The 19,232-nt window shown below is 38.3% G+C and overlaps 1 protein-coding gene across 2 annotated transcripts in view; it reads right to left on the bottom strand.

The window, feature by feature from the left end:
• The window catches only part of FIG4 (FIG4 phosphoinositide 5-phosphatase), a 135,036-nt gene that overhangs the window by 54,499 nt on the left and 61,305 nt on the right, over positions 1 to 19,232 (bottom strand). For both annotated transcript variants that reach the window (XM_086707562.1, XM_025925317.2), the window contains exons 16-18: positions 13,105 to 13,243; positions 4,084 to 4,142; positions 2,736 to 2,883 (exon numbers count right to left, since the gene is read on the bottom strand). In XM_086707562.1, coding sequence (XP_086563688.1) covers positions 2,736 to 2,883; positions 4,084 to 4,142; positions 13,105 to 13,243 — 346 coding nt within the window. The remainder of the gene's footprint in view (positions 1 to 2,735; positions 2,884 to 4,083; positions 4,143 to 13,104; positions 13,244 to 19,232) is intronic.

The raw sequence follows: 19,232 nt of genomic DNA, 5'->3' as shown, positions 1-19,232 counted from the left end.
TTAAACTCATAAAAACCCATGGCAAAACACTAAGCCGCTCAGTTTTATGGACAATGTTTTTATTACACTATCCCACCTAGGGATGCCGACATAATGTTCAAAACCACAGCAGTATCCATTCAAGTATGAGCATCTACCTCATTAGGCTGGGGTTAATTCATTAAAACACTATTGGAACACTTGAAATAGAAACTTTTTGTTCACCACATCCTAAGATAAGCTGAAGCTACTCTGGCACTGTGCAAGGCCTACCTCACCATTACTGATGAAACCAGACCAAACTCCTCAGAGAAGCCAAAAAGGCAAGTGGTGCATGATTCATGCTGATGAGATTTAGGGCTCCAGCAAGGATTCTGCTCCAAGTGCAGCCATTACATTTTTGGAAGGAAAACAAAATAATATTGAATTTGACCCAAAATGCCTATTTGACAGTTTGTAAATATTGTTTTAAATATATAAGTGGTTTAGGGGCACCTGGGTGGCTCAGTCAGTTAAGCATCTGACTCTGGATTTCGGCTCAGGTCATGATCTCATGCTTCATGAGATTGAGCTCCGCGTCAGGCTCTGCACTTATAGAATGGAGCCTGCTTGCGATTCTCTCTCTCTCTCTCTCTCTCTCTCTCTGTCTCCCTCTCTTTCTCCCTCCCTGGCTCATGTGTGCGCAGGTACAGACACACACACTCTCTCTCTCAAAATAAATCAATAAACATTTGAAAAAAAATGTAAGTGGTTTAGGGCCACCTGGGTGGCTCAGTCAGTTAAGTGTCCAACTCTTGATCTCGGCTCCAATCACGATCTCACAGTTGTGAGACTGAGTCCCACGCCGGGCTCTGCACTGACAGTGTGGAGCCAGCTTGGGATTCTCTCTCTCCCTCTCTCTCTGCCCCCTCTCCCCCAAGCACTCTCTCTCTCTCTCTCTCTCTCTCTCTCTCTCTCTCTCTCAATAAATAAACATTTTTTAAAAATTGTAAGTGGTTTAATTTTTCTTTATTTTTGAACACATATAGTTGATCCTCATTATTTGTGGACTCCTTATTTGAGAATTTGCTTGCTCACTAAAGTTTATTCATAACCCCAAAACCAATACTCAGAGCTTTTGTGATCACTTGTGGACATGTGCATGCCCAGAACAGTGGAAAATTAGAGTAACCCAATGCTCACGTTCCCAGCTGATGGAGAACAAGGCGTCACTCTGCCTTGTTTATAGCTGTCATGCTATAAACAAGTGTCCTTTTTACAGTCTATGTACTGCCATGTTTTGCACCTTTTTGTGCTGTTTGGTGGTGACCTTGTTGTCTCAAATGACCCCAAGCATAGTGCTGAAGCTCTCTAGTGTTTCTAAGCACAAGAAAGCTGTGTGTTGGAAAGAAAATACGTGTGTTGGAGAAGCTTTGTTCAGGTAGGAGTTATAGTGCTCTTTGCTGTGAGTTCAATGTTAATGAATCAACAATATATCTTAAGTAAGGCATCTTTAAACAGAAACATACAACATGGTTATGTATTGACTGGTTAATGAAAATGTTGTGACCAGAGGCTTGCCAGGAACCTAAACCTGAATTGCAATGGTTCAGTATTCTCTAATTCAGTTATTACAGGAACTTTATAGAACATAACTCATGCAAGTAAATAATCAACTATACAATATATACACATATGCATAACATCATTCATCCTTTGCTGAGTTGAAATATTCTGGAAATGACAATGACCTCACAGTTAAAACTTCTAAACTTTTAATAAGTTTCACTCAAAATCAACCAAGTAAATATTCTCAACTTTCCATCTGAAACTAAAGCAAAATATGGAGTGGTTTCTAGGAAACAAAACCATAGGATATGTTTCTACATGTACATTAAGTCTAGACATACATATATCACATTGGAAGAAAATGTAAAATACACAAATGTAAACTTTATTATAAAAAATGATAATCAAGAAGTTATTTGCTTTGCCTAATTTTCTTACTCTAGTCCCATCACTTTTCTAAAGATCCCACAAAACTCTAACAGAGACACAGAAAAATGAAGTATATTCAAAAGTGACATACCAAGATGAAGAGTCTGAAAACAATGTCATGTGAATTATGAAAAGAATGAAGGATATTTACCCTAAAAAAATTAATACTGCTTCTTCAAATATCTGGAGGGTTGTCATACAGAAGAGGAACTAGACTTGTCCTATTCCTAATAAGAATAATAAAATAATGATAGCCACCATTTATTAGTCACCCACCTAGGTTGGTCACTCCATTAAGGCATTTGGCATGTATGTGTATATATGTGTGTGATACACATGCCCCTATCTACATAAAAGAAGAAGCTGAGACTCAGATAAGTTGGATAATTTTCTCAAGGTCACACAGGTAGGCAGTGGCTGATCTACAATTCACACCCTTGCTTTTCTAGTACCAAAGACTATGCTTTATTCTACTAATTTATGCTGGCTCTCAGTTTCTGTTCAATTTTAAAAAGTGAGTTTACTCCAAATGACAAACTAGGACCAACGGGAGGCAGATTTCAACCTACTAAAGGGAAGAAATTAACTCCAGTTATCTAACACTAGAAGGGACTATCTCCTAAAGTAGTGGGCTACTCATCACAGGGGGTATTCAGAGGCTGTACAATCCCTGCTAGCAGCCTTGCAGAATGGACTTATGGCAAAGCAAGGCTTATCTATATAAACTAGGAAAACTAAAGTTCCCAAATCTTTACAGTATCAGAGCACTCACAACATACCGTGCTGAACTTGTCATAGCCAAGCAAAAGGTATCATCAAAACTACTCAGTTCGTATGGTCGAAAGAACTCGTTGTGGATGTCAATCTCTTCTTCGTATTTGTGGAATTTCTTCACTATCAACTTCTTTAAGTTCGCGGCACAGATAACTAAGAGAGATATGCCTGTTACTCTTAAAGTCTTTAGATTACATCTAGCCAACGAGGTTCAGCTCCGGCCTCTAGCACTCAGACACTTGACAAAGAGATGAGCTATGTGCACAGAATATACAGTGCAGAGCCGAGTGTGATAAGCTCCAAGGGGGCAGGAAGGCCTCTGGAAGGGTGGGAGCAGGGAGTTATTTCAGAAATCAAACAACTCAGCTCTTTGAATTCTGTTTTGCTTTGAAATAAATATCCTCTGCCTTCTAGATATAAATTGTGCAGCTATTTCACTAAATTTTCCTTCATATTTATATTTCAAATCTTGTTTTTAAGGCCAAGGTTAGACTGCTATAGTTCTTTCCTTTCTTCTGGAACAACAAATCTTCTTAGCAATAGGAATTATGATTTTTCCCAGAATTTCAAGGTTACAAATACTTTTTAAAAATTAATTAATAATTTATTAAAAGCTAAAAATCATTTGCAATCTTCTTAGTTCATGGCCTTTACTATCAAAGTTGGAATGCCTAACCATGACTAGATGGAATCCTCAACTGGAATGTTCCAGACTGGCAGTCAGTCTTACCTGCCTTTTCACAACTGAGAAATCTGGCTTGTTCAAGGTCAGAGGAATCAGTAACAGAATGAGGGCTACACTCTATTTAAAACTGGGAAATTATGTCAATTTGGAAACATCATTTGAATGTATTGTACATTTGAGGTTATTCATTTAATAAAAAAAATTTCTTGCCTTTCTGACAAATATACGAAATGAAATTTAAACTTTAGTGACTAAAATGTAATTTTATATACATATCTGTATATTTTTTCACTGTTTAGACACAGGAAGAGTTTTTATTTTTCCTTATGAATGGGTCTTAACTTCCTTCCCATTACCCCCAAATATTTAGAAACATAATAACTACTAGTTTAAAATGGTAAACTAATATATTATATCCATTAAACATTTAAGGAACATACTTAACAACTGTAAAACACAATAAAGAAATATAACACAATCCCTGGAAGTCATCTAAGATGTTAACAATCCCCTATAATAACAGCAACATAAAACTGAGTAGTCATTAATTTCTTTTTAATGAAATATTATATGCAAATAATGTAATGCTTCAAGTTCATTTAGAAATATTTCTAGAATACGTTGGTATAAAAACTATATAAAAACTAAAAGAGAAACAGTGTACCTACCTTCATCATAAGGCAGTGGTAAATGTTTTATTACCTCTGGTGTCCACCAGTAAGTGTAACTATAAAATTAAAAAAAAAAAATTAAAGAATAAGGTGAACCAATTGTAAATACTGGTTTTCTACAATTCATTGGATAAAAGGGGTTGAAGGTCTATAGTAAGATGCTGCCTCCTACTTTAAGGTTAGTTTTTTTTTTTTTTTTCTTTTTAAAACATGTTTGTAAAGCTTGGGGCATAGTAGGTCTCCAACATGGCTACTACTTTCCCAAACTTCTTATTTCAGCTATGTCACTGATGTACAAAAATTCCATGAACACATCTGAGAGTCAAGTGCTCTGATGTTACTTAATTACTGTTAGCTAAAAAAGATTTGGGTATACCAAGCCAGACTCTCGGAGCTGCTGTTTACTTCTCCCCAGATTGTTGCCCGCATTACTCTGCAAGCCAGCGAGCAGCAGGACTTTGACCCAAGTTCTACAGCCAAGACTCTTACACATGGTTATCTGAGAATTAGATTACTTCTTCCACTCTGCTCTGCCTGTATGGGTCTGTGTATAGTTAATTGCAATAGTTAACCAAAATCATTAAGTGAATGGACAGTCCTGAAGAACAAGTTCCTTTAGAAGACAGTATAGGCCCTGTTAACCTTTAACTATAAATATTCACTACTTGATTACAGAGGCCAGTTAGAGGAAGGTAGGGAATTTCAATCATCTGGATTTCTGCCAGAAGACTCATCTACTGTGAGCAGAGAATCTGAAAACAACAACAACAAAACCCTGAACTGCCCTCTCTCTGAACATTGGATATGTTCTGATAATCAAATTCTGATAAATTGGGTCTTCAGGGGGAAAATGCTATATCAAAGTTCATGAGCATTAGGAAGGAGAGTAATGTGAAACAGTATATCAAAATATATTAAAAACACAGATTTTCAAAACATTTATTAAAAAAAAGCCTATGACAAAAAATGCTAAAAAGATAATTTTATTTTATTTTTTCTTAAAAAAATTTTTTTTAATGTTTATTTATTTTTGAGACAGAGAGAGACAGAGCATGAACGGGGGAGGGGCAGAGAGAGAGAGGGAGACACAGGATCCGAAGCAGGCTCCAGGCTCTGAGCCATCAGCCCAGAGCCCGACGCGGGGCTCGAACTCACAGACCGCGAGATCGTGACCTGAGCTGAAGTCGGATGCTTAACCGACTGAGCCACCCAGGCGCCCCTAAAAAGATAATTTTAAATAAATGAAAGCTTTCTAAAAATAAAATGCTGACATTATAATCGTGAATAATCCCAATTATGAAGAATAGGGGTATTTAAATGAAATAGGCAACAGAGAGAACTTTCCTAGAGATGGCAAGCAGAATATATAACCAAGGATAATGGGAAAAAGGAACATAATGCCTAATGAACTGGGGGGGGGGTGCAGAAAGTGAGATGATAACAGGAAAGGCTCTTCAAGTTTTGCTTGAGACTGAAGTTATGCTTTAGAATAGTGCTTCTCAAAATTCAGAGCATACAAAAACAGACACACAGACCAATGGAATAGAAAAGAGAACCCAGAACTGGACCCACAAATACAAGACCAACTAATCTTTGACAAAGCAGGAAAGAGTATCCAGTGGAAAATAGACAATCTCTTTAGCAAATAGGACTGGGAGAACTGGACAGCAACATGCAGAAGAATGAAACTAAACCACTTTCTTACACCATACACAAAAATAAACTCAAAATGGATGAAGGGACCTGAATGTGAGACAGGAAATCACCAAAATTCTACGGGAGAAAGCAGGCAACAACTTCTCTGACCTAAGTCACAGCAATTTCTTACTTGACATATCTCCAAAGGCAAGAGAATTAAAAGCAAAAATGAAGTATTGGGGTCTCATCAAGATAAAAAGCTTCTGCACTGCAAAGGAGACAATCAACAAAACTAAAAGGCAACCAATGGAATGGGAAGAGATATTTGCAAATGACATATCAGATAAAGGGCTAGTATCCAAAATCTATAAAGAACTCACCAAACTCCACACCCGAAAAACAAATAATCCAGTGAAGAAATGGGCAGAAGACATGAATAGATACTTTTCTAAAGAAGACATCCAGATGGCCAACAGACACACGAAAAGATGCTCAATGTCAATCCTCATCAGGGAAATACAAATCAAAGCCACAATGAGATACCACCTCACACCAGTCAGAGTGGCTAAAATGAACAAATCAGGAGACTACAGATACTGGCGAGAATGTGGAGAAACAGGAACCCTCTTGCACTGTGGGAATGCGAACTGGTGCAGCTCCTCAGGAAAACAGTGTGGAGATTCCTCAAAAACTTAAAAATAGAACTACCCTATGACCCTGCAATAGCACTGCTAGGAATTTACCAAGGGGATACAGGAGTGCTGATGCACAGGGGCACATGTATCCCAATGTTTATAGCAGCGCTTTCAACAATAGCCAAATTATGGAAAGAGCCTAAATGTCCATCAATTGATGAATGGATAAAGAAGATGTAGTTTATATATACAATGGAATACTACTTGGCAATGAGAAAGAATGGAATCCTGCCATTTGCAGCAATGTGGATGGAACTGGAGGGTATTATGCTAAGTGAAATAAGCCAGGCAGAGAAAGACAGATACCATATGTTTTCACTCATATGCAGATCCTGAGACACTTAACAGAAGACCATGGGGGAGTGGAAGGGGAAAAAAAAAAGTTACAGAGAGGGAGGGAGGCGAACCATAACAGACTCTTAAATACAGAGAACAAACTGAGGGTTCATGGGGGGTGGGCAAAGAGGAGAAAGTGGATGATGGGCATTGAGGAGGGCACTTGTTGGGATGAGCACTGGGTGTTGTATGGAAGCCAATTTGATAATAAATTATATTAAAAAAACAAAAATAAAAAGCAAAAAAAAAAATCAGTGCACACACGAACACTTAAGGAGATTCTGTTAAAAGACAGATTCTGATTCAGTAGGCAGTGCTTGAGATTCTGCATTGATGACGAGTTCCCAGTGATTCCAGAGGGGGTGGTCCTCAGGCTGCTTTTTGAACAGCAAGGTTTTTGAACATGAAAAGAACAAAAAAGAGTTATGCCTGCTGCTTGCAGATAATTCACATTTATTTTCAACATTTAGTAAGCACCTACTGTGTCAAACACCATTCTGTGTCTTAGAAATGCCACGTTGAAAATAATGACAGAGAAAAGTAAAGCTACTTAATTCCAGCATTGTTTCTATCTTCAACAGACATGGTAAGTTTCATGCTGGAAAGAGAAAAACGAGAGAAGAGAGAAGCATGTATAGCCCAAGAGACGGAAGGAAGCAGTGGAGCATCTCTTAAGAGCATTCAAGTGTCCTGGTCTATAGATGGGATCAATAATCTTTTCAAGAAGAGTGAAGAACGGAACTTATACTAAAAATGAGCAAATGTAGTCTTGATGCTCAAAATGAGAGGGTAATAGATTACAAAAACTATACATCAAAGAATGTGATGTCAATTTCAGCAAGATAACAGAATCAAATATTAAACAGAGATGTGAATAACCTAAAAGGATAAAAGGATAACTTCTATCCTTAGACTCCACATCCAAACCACACCAATCTAATCTCATTTTCTTTTCTTTTCTCATAGGAGAATCAGACTATCAGATCAGAAGAATGAGAAAGCATGGATTAATTAAGGTGTGTGTGTGCATGCGCATGCATGCACATGCATGTGTACACAGGTGTAAATTCCATTTTGTAATCACTTAATCTTCACAGAGGAGGAAAATAAAGAAGGTATCAGCTAGTATATAAGAAATTGCCTAAAGAATGATGCTCACAATTAGCTTATCTAAGATAAAGCAGTAAACATTATAAAGAATATGTTTAAACTCAGAACATACCACATGGAGGAAAAGAATTATGAGACAGTCCTGTTTTAGCAACTTGAAACAGGCCATAGATTTTTTTCTGAATATTATTATACTGTAATTCCCTAAGCAAGATAAAAATAACTTAATACTTTTGAAAAGTATTTTGGATTTTGAAAAGTCCAGCTCCTCTAGGTGGGTCTCAGCACAGAAGCCCATGAGAAACACCTGCCCAGGGAAGAAGAGCTGACACAAATGGAAGATGAGAGCATCTGAGAGGACTCAGCCCAGGACAGGGAGGATCTCTGTTACCTCCACCTCCAAGTACATTTACTCAGAGGAAGAGTCCTGCAGCATGGTAGAACCTGCTTTGGGACCAGGGATCAGAAGACAGGAGACTGCAAGTTGGTGCCACTTCTTCCTTTGCATAAAATACCTAATATGCCAGTTGCTCTGCTCTTTTTCAGTCCCTAGAATTGAGTACTCAATTCCACAGGCTCACATAGGAAGGTGAGGGGGACTAAAAAAAGACTCTTTTTTAATTCCCCTAGCTAACTTGGGAGCTCTCTGAATTAATATATATATATATATATATATATATATATATATATATATATGGACTTCAGCAAAGCAATCAATCTTTGTGAACAAAATAGAGAAATGTGGGCAGGAGGACAGTACACAGTTAAATGATGACAACAGATTAAGTTACAGCCATTTAAAGAAGTCCTACCAAAAATCAGGTTAAGGTAGAAGGAGTTGTCTGGTGGTGCCCCATACAGCTCTGCCATCTACCTTATTCTACTCAACATTTTTCATCAAGTATTTTTATCAGGATCAAGATGGCCAGCTGATTAAATCTGAAGAAGCTACAAAGCTACAGGTAATACTTAATAAAAAGGATACACGTTTAACCCCCCTTTTTGGAAGCAGGCAAAGCACAGAAGACCAAGAATGCTCAAATGAGCATACAAGAATGGTACAGATAAGGCACGGTATCAGGACATGTTAAAGACACTTGGGAGTTCTAACAGACAGGAAGCTCAGAGAATCAACATTATGATGGCATTGCTGAAAACAGCTAATGCAATCTTAGACTTGATAATAAACAGAGTATCCAAGACAAGAGGAGCAATGGCTCCAATGGTCCCACAATACTTGGCACAAATCAGATCAAACTCTGACCATTACTGAACCCAGGTTTGGGTACCACAATTTAAAAAGAATATTGGGGCGCCTGGGTGGCTCAGTCGGTTGAGCGTCCAACTTCGGCTCAGGTCATGATCTCACAGTCTGTGAGTTCGAGCCCTGCGTCGGGCTCTGTGCTGACAGCTCAGAGCCTGGAGCCTGCTTCAGATTCTGTGTCTCCCTCTCTCTCTGCCCCTCTCCTGCTCATGCTCTGTCTCTCTCTGCCTCAAAAATAAATAAAAACATTAAAAAAAATAAAAAGAAAAAGAATATTGATGCTGACTAGAATCCATAAGAGGAGAGCATTCTGAATCCCAAAGAGGCTTAAAACCCAGTATGTGAGGAGCAGCGGAAGACAATGGGGTTATTTAACCTGGAGAAGAAGAGATATTGAGATGGTGTGAACTTCAGGTTTTTAAAAGACTATAAAGTGTATAGACAAATCGTGTTCTTAAGGTCTCAGGGGGCTGAACTAGATTAGTAGGTAAAGTTACAGAGAAGCAGATCTCAGCGTGATAGGAGAAAAAATTGTGAACTGTCTGAAAAGAACTGCCCCCTCAACCAGACACATCCCAGATAACAAACCAGGACTAGTCAAGCACAGGCCAGATGACCTCTCCTGGGAAGACACCAAGGGAGCTCACATATCAGACAGTGACTAGAGCCGGGCAATCTCTCAATTCTGAGTCAATGAAGTGATTAATGTTTAATATCTAAAAACATCTTGGTGACATGATAAACACTGATTCAATAAATAACATCTTAGATGATATATCTCCTATTAACCTAATGCAGAACAAAGCTTCATTTAGTGGTTGTAGGCAGATCAATGAAAGTGAGCCCTTTGAATAACAGAAGTAGTTACCTCAAGAGAACCTGATTTGGATGAACTCTAGTCAGAGCTAGGTTTATTTTCCCTTCCCTTATCATTCAATAAAAATATATCAGAATAATTCATTGGTAAACACAGTGTAAAACATAGGATACTCACCAAGTTTGGAAACACAAGCAAATACATATAAAGTGTTTATTGATATTATATTATAAGTGATAAAATATTATTATCTAAGTTTCCAGATTTTATGGTCATCCTGTATGATTTTTAGTAAATGTTACAACTAGGGAATGTAATCTCCTTTAAAGAACAGTAACAGTACTAACACCTATTTGATTTATGTGCTAAGCATTTATATTACTTCATCTGATGCTCAGAAACATGTACAAGTTAGGATAGTGCTATTATCTCTATTTCACTCATAATGGCAATGGAGTCTTAGACCGGTTATGTAACTTGCCCACAATCACAGGTTTTAACTGGAGGCCATCTCTCCAGAGCCTGACAGCTTCAGAATCGTGTTTATTCTGTGTCAGACCTAGTACCAAAGAGTTCTCACACATCGAACCCCCAGAATGACCCTGTGAGTTGTGCATGGTCACCTCCATTTGACAGATGAGGAGAAAGGGTTTCCAGAGTTTAAGGAAGAGGCCTAAGGTCGCACATTTGTAGAAATTCTAAATCGGCCCCACCCGACCCTGAAGTCCACACTCTCAACCAGTTGACTGCTTCAGGCTAAACTGTTCCTTTTATCTGAGAGTTATGATACTGACTTAACTGTCACCAAAATAACCAGTATAGGTGGGTGACAACAGAAAGTCCAAAATAAAACAGTGAAATTTACCTTACACACTTTGTAAGTACTGTTTTTGAGCAGTATTTACTGTTGACAACATTACCTGATTTTTGGAATTTTGACATTCTGGAGGAAAAAAAACCCAACAACACAAAAACAGGAGACCAAACCAACGGAGAGAGGCATGTTATCTACTGTGATAAAACTTTATTTTCAGTGGCAGGCTTGCAGATGATTCTTGCTGAATCATCTAACTAGCTAAATATCTCAGTCAAGACACATTTCTCTCCATTCTCTCTGCAACCCCAGTTTCCTTTTTTTTTTTTTTAATAGAAAATGGGGATATAACAGCAGCTTCCTTTGTTGCCATAAATAAGCTCCACCACTGTCTGTCTTAGTGATCAGTTATGTAACTTGAGGTGAGCAAGTCGTTTAAGGTACACTTGTTATACACTAGCTAATTTCTGCAGCAGAAAATTGAGTGTTGGTTGTTCCCAAGTTGTATGTTAATTGCTTTAATACTGGAGGGGCCCCTGGGTGGCTCAGTCAGCGGTAAGCATCTGACTTTGGCTCAGGCCATGATCTCTCGGGTTTGTGGGTTCAAGCCCTCGGTCGGGCTATGCACTGATAGCTGGGAGCCCGAAGCCTGCTTCAGATTCTGTGACTTCCTCCCTGTCTGTCACCCTCTTGTGCTCCCTCTCTCTCAAAAATAAATAAATATTTTTTAAAAAGAGCTTTAATACTTGGGGTGCCTGGTGGCTCAGTTGGTTAAGCGTCAGACTTCAGCTCAGATCATGATCTCAGATCAAACTCTTCGGAGTTTGAGCCCCGCATTGGGCTCTGTGCTAACAGCTTGGAGCCTGGAGCCTGCTTCAGATTCTGTTTCTCCCTCTCTCTCTCCCCCTCCCTGTGCTCATGCTCTGTCTCTCTCTCTCTCTCTCTCAAAACTAAATACAACATTTAAAAAATTTTTTAAAAAAGCTTTAATACTTGAAGGTAACATAAAATTCGGAAAATCACCCACATATACCCATAGTGAATTGTGTCACCAAAGCTAAATACAGATATTTACACTCATCTCTCACCAAATCAACACAATTAGTTCCAAATTTTTTGTTTATCAGCAAAAATTCAGAGGCAATCATTTATTAATAGTAAATTTAATGCTTCATTTATAGGGAAAGTAAGCTCAAATAATACGTTGGTTATTCCACTAATATGCACTTACAGGAACAAATCTGACAAACAGAAATTCTGACACATCCCTAATATTTTAAACATTCCTGAAGCAACACAGAATTTGATAATAACTGCAACATCAGCACTTGCTAATTCACCAGTTGTTTGTGGTCTGGTCACCCAGACAGACTGGCAATGACCCCTGTAGTGTTTGGGAGGCACTGTTGCACAAAGTAAGAGTTATATCGAACCGATGCTGTAAGAGAAAGGCATGATGAGAGAACTTGATATTGTAGGCCCTTGAGCAGAATGCTCCAGTCTCCAACCTCATATGTAGGAATTGTCTTGCTCATGTGGCAAAATGGACTATATTAGTACATGACGCCTCAATCACAACCACTAAACAGTCTTCTCATTAAACCCTCACAATGACTCTGTGAGGTATGCCCCATCATTTACATTTGCAGATGAGGAAAATGAGACTGGGAGAAGTTAAATAACTAATCGTAGGTCACATGATGACAGAGAGTCAACCTGACCCTGAGGCCACACCACACAGTGTCCTATCGAGACACATCAGGTAAACACTTCATTTCTTTTGAGAATCTTAGTATCAATTTAACTGTCATCAAAATAACCCCAAATGGCTAATGAATCTAGAAAGCCCTGAGTAAAAGGGGTGATGAGAGTAGTATCTGTCACTAGAGTCACTATTCTGGTTTCCTGTCTTCACCAGAATCACCCAAGAGCTGGTTATGCTTCCTGAAGGGAAGAGCACTGGAACATTCGAACTCTGGAATTCCAAAGTGATGTTCACTTGAAAACCAAAGATTGACTCCCTACATGTGAGGGTTCTTCAGAGTTCCCCATCTGTAGGAAGCACTCGGAAATAATGTTGATGGTTTGCTTTAGTGGAGCTACAACTTACATTCAATGATGAAGTTCTGAAACTTTCTATCTTACGAAAAATGCAAACCACCAATTATTAATGACAAGTTCCCAAAGCTACCATCAGGACACCAGCAATACTGAATTCCTCATGGCAAACATGTAGTAAGACTGACTACTTTAGCCTACGTGATTATTTCTCAAAAATGAAAGTATCTTATATTCAAAGTAACATCAAATCTGAGTTTACATAAAATACTAGGACAAAAAATACCTTCTTCTTGTTGGTAAAAGTCTCATCGTATTTTTATGATGCAAGTAAAAATCTGTTGGGAGTTCCCAGAGATGAGGTTTCCCTTCAGTGGGATGAAAAACTCCCAGGAAGAGATTAATGGAATCTTGTCTATCAGCATCTAAAAAGCAAAAATAGGCATTTCAGGAAATCCGCTACTGAGATATACAACTCAGGAGAATGTTTTCTCAGGAGGATAAAGGGTACAACTGTGATTTCATAACACATACCTTTGAAAACAACAGTATTTATTCCAAAAGTCACACACACACCCCCAATCTAAAATAGTCACCAAGATTTTGAGCAGAATTAAAACCTTGCTTCAAAATGCTTCATGTTTGTTCCATCCCTTTCACAATATGGAGGAGACGGAACACAAACTGCTTCTTGAATTTTGAGAGACTCTTAAAAATCTTTAAGAACCGCCATAATACCAAAGTGATTTTATTTTTAGGATAAGAACACAGTTTTGCTATTCGTTATTCTACCTGAAACAAATACATCTTCATTTTATTACAAAGACAAGGAGAGATGTCAGAAACAAACAAGATGGCTCAACTCCTATCCATATTCTGTTGCACAACTTTGAACAAGTTAGTTTGCACAGTTTCCACTTTTAATCCTTGAAAAGGTATCTACTCTTTCTTTAGTACCGACAACGTTTACAACATTTTCTGTCCCCCTGAGTTGTGGGCCTGGCCCATTCCCTCCTGTGTTTGATAATGAAGGCAGAGTGGGCACATAGATAACAGCCTCATTCTAACTATTCAACCACCCCCAAATTACTAACTTATGTATGCATATATATTGTGTTTCCTTCCTTTCCTAATTATATTTTGGCAAAAATGATGATAAGCATGAAAGGGTCTCATGAAGCACCCTTCCCATTCTGCACTGGCGTCCTACATTCTTTCCCCTCATTTCCTTCTTTCCATTCTTGTCTCGGAGCCCTGTATATTCAAGTTTGGGGCAGGCAGCCACAATATAAATAATAACCTCTTTCTGAAAATGAGCACAGAACTAAAGACAGCCCAGTAGAAAGGGCTGCTTTTGAAACAAGATAACATTACCATAAAATCAATCTTCCAACAGCTACAGTGAACACAGATATTTCTGAAATTAGCAGCACTGTTCTCATGGACTATTTGGTCATTTCGGCAAAAGCAATAAATGAAATATGGTACATCAAACATGTATTCCCGTTACTAGTATTTTGACAGGAAGTGTTCCATTAAAGCAGCATTTACCTTTCAGGCCAAAAGTAATATATAAAAGGGATGTGTTCATATGCTGAATATATTTGGAGACTTTTTGCCACTTTTGAGAGAAAACAAGTATTAAATGATGCAGACATTACCGCCCCAATTTGCACCCTCTTTACACAGTACAAAAGTAAACAAGCTGCTTTTATAGTAATTACATTCTTTATGCTTCTTGCATAGCCTTGATGGCACTTAATAACTCATACTATGCAGGACCTCAAAATATCTTAATACTATCTAGAGAAGCTTTCCATTTTTCAGCTGCGTTTTCAAGGAGTCTTTCATTTTTTAAACTGGATAGTTGCTTCCTTTAATTTTTAGCAAGTATGATAAAATGTGAGATGTGAGAAACATAACCAAATAAAAGATATGTCTTCAAAGGACCATAATGAAGACTTGTTGAATGTGCTGCTGTTGCTATAACTTAAAATATATCCATGGTGTACATGGTCCCTAAGGACTCCAAGGCCGGTTTAATGAGCCTGAGGTTCTTTTCCTGCCTACTTTTGACTGCAAATAAGACAATCACCCTCAGGAAGACAGTAATACTTTGGATATGGATAAGGGCTTAAAACAGGTAGGTTCTCTGTAGTTGTAGATAACAAGAGGACAATGATTACCTATTTTTGTACTCAATCATGCTTTAAAGGAAAAAAGAGTAATACCCCATTCAAACTCCACTCAAACAGCTAAACACTAACCAGTTTATTATGTATGTATGAAACAGATGAGGCTTGAATACAACAATCCTTTTTAATTATTTTTAATTAGTGAAAAATTATTTTGGAACTAGAATATTATTATGCTAATACTAAATTAAGTTTGTAATGAAGTAGCTTCTGAAATCAGTAATGGAAAGGAATGTTATTCAATAAATAGCACTGTTTAATTATTGCAGGGGAGGGGACAATAAAATTAGATCCCTACTTCATACTATTTATTGAAATAAATACCAATTAAATGTGAGAAAGAGATCAACACTGGAATAGAAAAAGAGAAACATGCAATTTTCGAAAGAAACAGAAATGGACAATGAACATATTAACATTCAACTTTACTAGTTATCCAACAAATGTTAATTAAAACAATATACGATTTCTTACCTATTTAAGGTGGCAAATAGTTATCAAAATGGGCACTCCCATACTCTGCTGAGGGAACATTAACTGCTCGACGGTATCCATTCTCTAAGGGAATTTGGCAACACAGATATTCCTTGCTTTCTGAAAGTTTGCATTATGCCTCTTGGCTTAGGAAAGACCTACATTAGTGCCTGTTAATGCTAACAGAAAAATCTGAAGAGGATTTTAACTTTTATGAAAATAGCTGTTACTGTACTAATGTAGGACTTTCCTAAAAGCAAAGTGGTGTAACTCAGACTTCTGGAAAGTGGGGGATACTCTTCACTTTATGCCATTTCAGCTTACCAAAGTTTTCACAGGAACATTCTACTTTCCCTGAAATATCTATAGTCTCTGACCTGATATGCTTCTGGAACTTTCCTAACATCAAAAATATGGCAAAAAAGAGTGTATGTTTAAAAGGAAACTAAATGCAAAGTAATAGCAACTAAGTTACGATGTTTCTAAATGATAGACTGCCATAAGGCTGCTAAAAATCATGTTGTAGAAGAATATTTAAGGTCATAAAGATTATTCACATTATCTAAAAGGGCAAATGCAGAATATAAATATTACATGTATGGAAGAGTCATGTTCTCCTAAATATGAACAAGTGGCTATCTTTGGAAGGTAAAGATTATATGATTTTATTGTGAGCTATTCTGTACTTTCTATAATTACTTTCATAATTAAAAAAAAAGAACTACCATTCATTCACTCATCCAAGAACCTATATGTTCCACACCGGGGAAACAGTAATATATAATACTTACTCTGGCTCCAGGTGGGGTTCACATTCCAATTGGCAAATAAAAATATACACAAGTAAATAATGTATAAGGTACATTCAAGGGATGTAAGTTCTATGAAGACACTGAAAGAGAGCAATATGGGAGCAAAGGGAGGGGACAGAGCCACTTAGATTGGGTAGTCAGGGCAGGGGTAGAGGCTGAAATGTCTGAGGAAGTAACATTTGAACTGTAAAAATGAGAAAGAGGTGGTCACACAAAGCTCTGGGGGCTTTGTGCTCAAGCAGAACAAACAGACACAAAGGCCTGCTGGGGTAACAAACTGGGCAGCTCCGGGAATAAAGAGAAAGCCAGAGAGGGTGGAGGGCAGTGGACCAGGGAAACAGCCAAATTAGAGACAAAAGGCACAAGGTCACACAGGCCTCATAGGTTACAGTAGAGAGTTTTATTTTATTTTAAAGAGGGAAGTGATACTGTCTGACTTCAGTTTTGAAAAGATCCCTCTGGCTGCTATTTACAGCAGGGGCAGAAGCAGGGAGGCAGGAGGTGGATCAGGAGCTGAAACAGTTGTTCAGACTGCTTGCACCAGCATGGCAGCAGTCAGGATGAAACACAGCAGAAGGATTTACAATATATTCTGGAGGTTGAGATGAGAGTTGCCTAGAGATGGGGCCGGGGTGGAGGGGAGGGGGAGATAAGTGAGGAAAATAAAAGGAATCGGGGATGATTCCTAGGTTTCTGAACTGAGCAATGGGTGCTGAAGTGGAAAAACCAAGTGGAGAAACACATTTGAGCCAGTCTCAAAAATGATCACTTGAGATTCTTACTGGATACCTGTGGTAGTTAGTGCATTTTTCACAGAGCTAGAACAAACAATCCTAAAATTTGTATGGAACTACAAAAGACTCCAAATAGCCAAAGTAATGTTGAAAAAGAAAACCAAAATGGGAGGCATCACAATTCTGGACTTTAAGCTGTATGACAAAGCTGTAATCATCAAGACAGTTTTGGTACTGGCACAAAAACACATACATTGATCAATGTAACAGAATACAGAACCCAGAAATGGACCCACAAACACATGGTTAACTAATTTTCAACAAAGCAGGAAAGAATCTCCAATGGAAAAAAAACAGTCTTTTCAGCAAATGGTGCTGGGAAAACTGGACAGCGACATGCAAAAGAATGAAACTGGACCACTTTCTTACAACATACACAAAAATAAATTCAAAATGGATGAAAGACCTAAACGTAAGACAGGAAACCATCAAACTCCTAGAGGAGAACATTCGCAGCAAACTCTTTGACCTCGGCCACACCAGCTTCTCACAAGACACATCACCAGAGGCAAGGTACACCAAAGCAAAAATGAACTATTAGGACTTCCTCAAGATAAAAAGCTCTGCACAGCAAAGGAAACAATCAACAAAACTAAAAGGCAACCAACAGAATGGGAGAAGATATTTGCAAATGACGTATGGATAAAGGGCTAGTCTCCAAAATCTATAAAGAACTTATCAAACTCCACACCCCAAAAACAAATAATCCCATGAAGAAATGGGCAGAAGACATGAAAAGACACTTTTCCAAAGAAGACATCCAGAGGGCCAACAGACACATGAAAAGATGCTCAACATCGCTCATCATCCGGGAAATACAAATCAAAACCATGATGAGAGTCCACCTGACACCTATCAGAATGGCTAAAATGAACAACACAAGAAACAACAGGTATTAGGGAGGATGTGGAGAAAGGGAAACCTTCTTGTACTGTTGATGGGAATGTACACTGGTGCAGCTACTCGAGAGAATAGTATGGGGATTCCTCAAAAAATTAAAAGTAGAACTACCTTATGACCCAGCAATTGCACTATTAGTTATTTACCCACAGGATAAAAATACATATTCAAAGGGGCACGTGCACCCCAATGTTTATATTTATAGCAGCGTTATCAACAATAGCCAAACTATGGAGAGAACACAAATGTCTATCAACTGATGAGTGGATAAAGAAGATGCAGTATATGTAGACGATGGAATATTACTCGGCAATCAAAAAGAACGAAATCTTGCCATTTGCAACAATGTGGATGGAACTAGAGTGTATTATGAGAAGAGAAATAAGTCAGTCAAAGAAAGACAAATCCATATGATTTCACCTATATGTGGAATTTAAGAAACAAAACAGATGAACATATAGGAAGGGGGAAAAAAGAGGAGAGAGGGGAAACAAACCACAAGAGACTCTTAATGATAGAGAACGAACTGAGGGTTGATGGAGGGAGGTGAGTGGGAAATGAGCTAGATGGATGATGGGTATTAAGGAGGGCACTTGCTGGGATGAGCACTGGGTGTTGTATGTAAGTGATGAATCACTGAATTCTACTCCTGAAACCAATATTTGCACTGTATGTTAACTAAAATTTAAATGATAAATAAATAATTTTTAAAAAGATATGCATGGTAGTAAGAAATCTGGTCCACAAGACCTTTTTCTCTCTAGTGTCACACACATAAGTATTTTATATCACATGGCAAAGGGGACTTTGCAGATGTAACTGAGGTTACTAATCACTGACTTCAACATAGGGCAACTATCCTGTATCGTACGTGGGTGGGTCCACTGTAATCACAAAAATCCTTCAAAGGCAGAACAGGAGAGTAGAAAGGAAGGCAGAAAGATTAGAAGCACAAGAAGGATTCAGTGTATGGTTGCTAGCTCTGAAGATGGAGTAGGCCACAAGTCAAGGAAGGCAAGGAGCCTTTGGGAACTGAGAATGACCCCAGCCAACAGCCAGCAAGGACACAGGGACTTCAGTCCTTTAACTGCATGGGATTCTGCCATCAATCTGAATGAACCTGGAAGCCTCCAGGTAAGAGCCCAGGTTCCCGACACTGACTGAATCTTGGCTTCATTTGACTTCATCACCTTCATTTTTACTTCAGCCTTGTGACACCCTAGGTGGATAACACAGCTG

Source organism: Puma concolor, chromosome B2 (assembly GCF_028749965.1).
Source record: "Puma concolor isolate L17-30 chromosome B2, mPumCon1.1.hap2, whole genome shotgun sequence".
NCBI classification, from domain to species: domain Eukaryota; kingdom Metazoa; phylum Chordata; class Mammalia; order Carnivora; family Felidae; genus Puma; species Puma concolor.
This window is presented reverse-complemented; position numbering and strand designations above follow the sequence as displayed.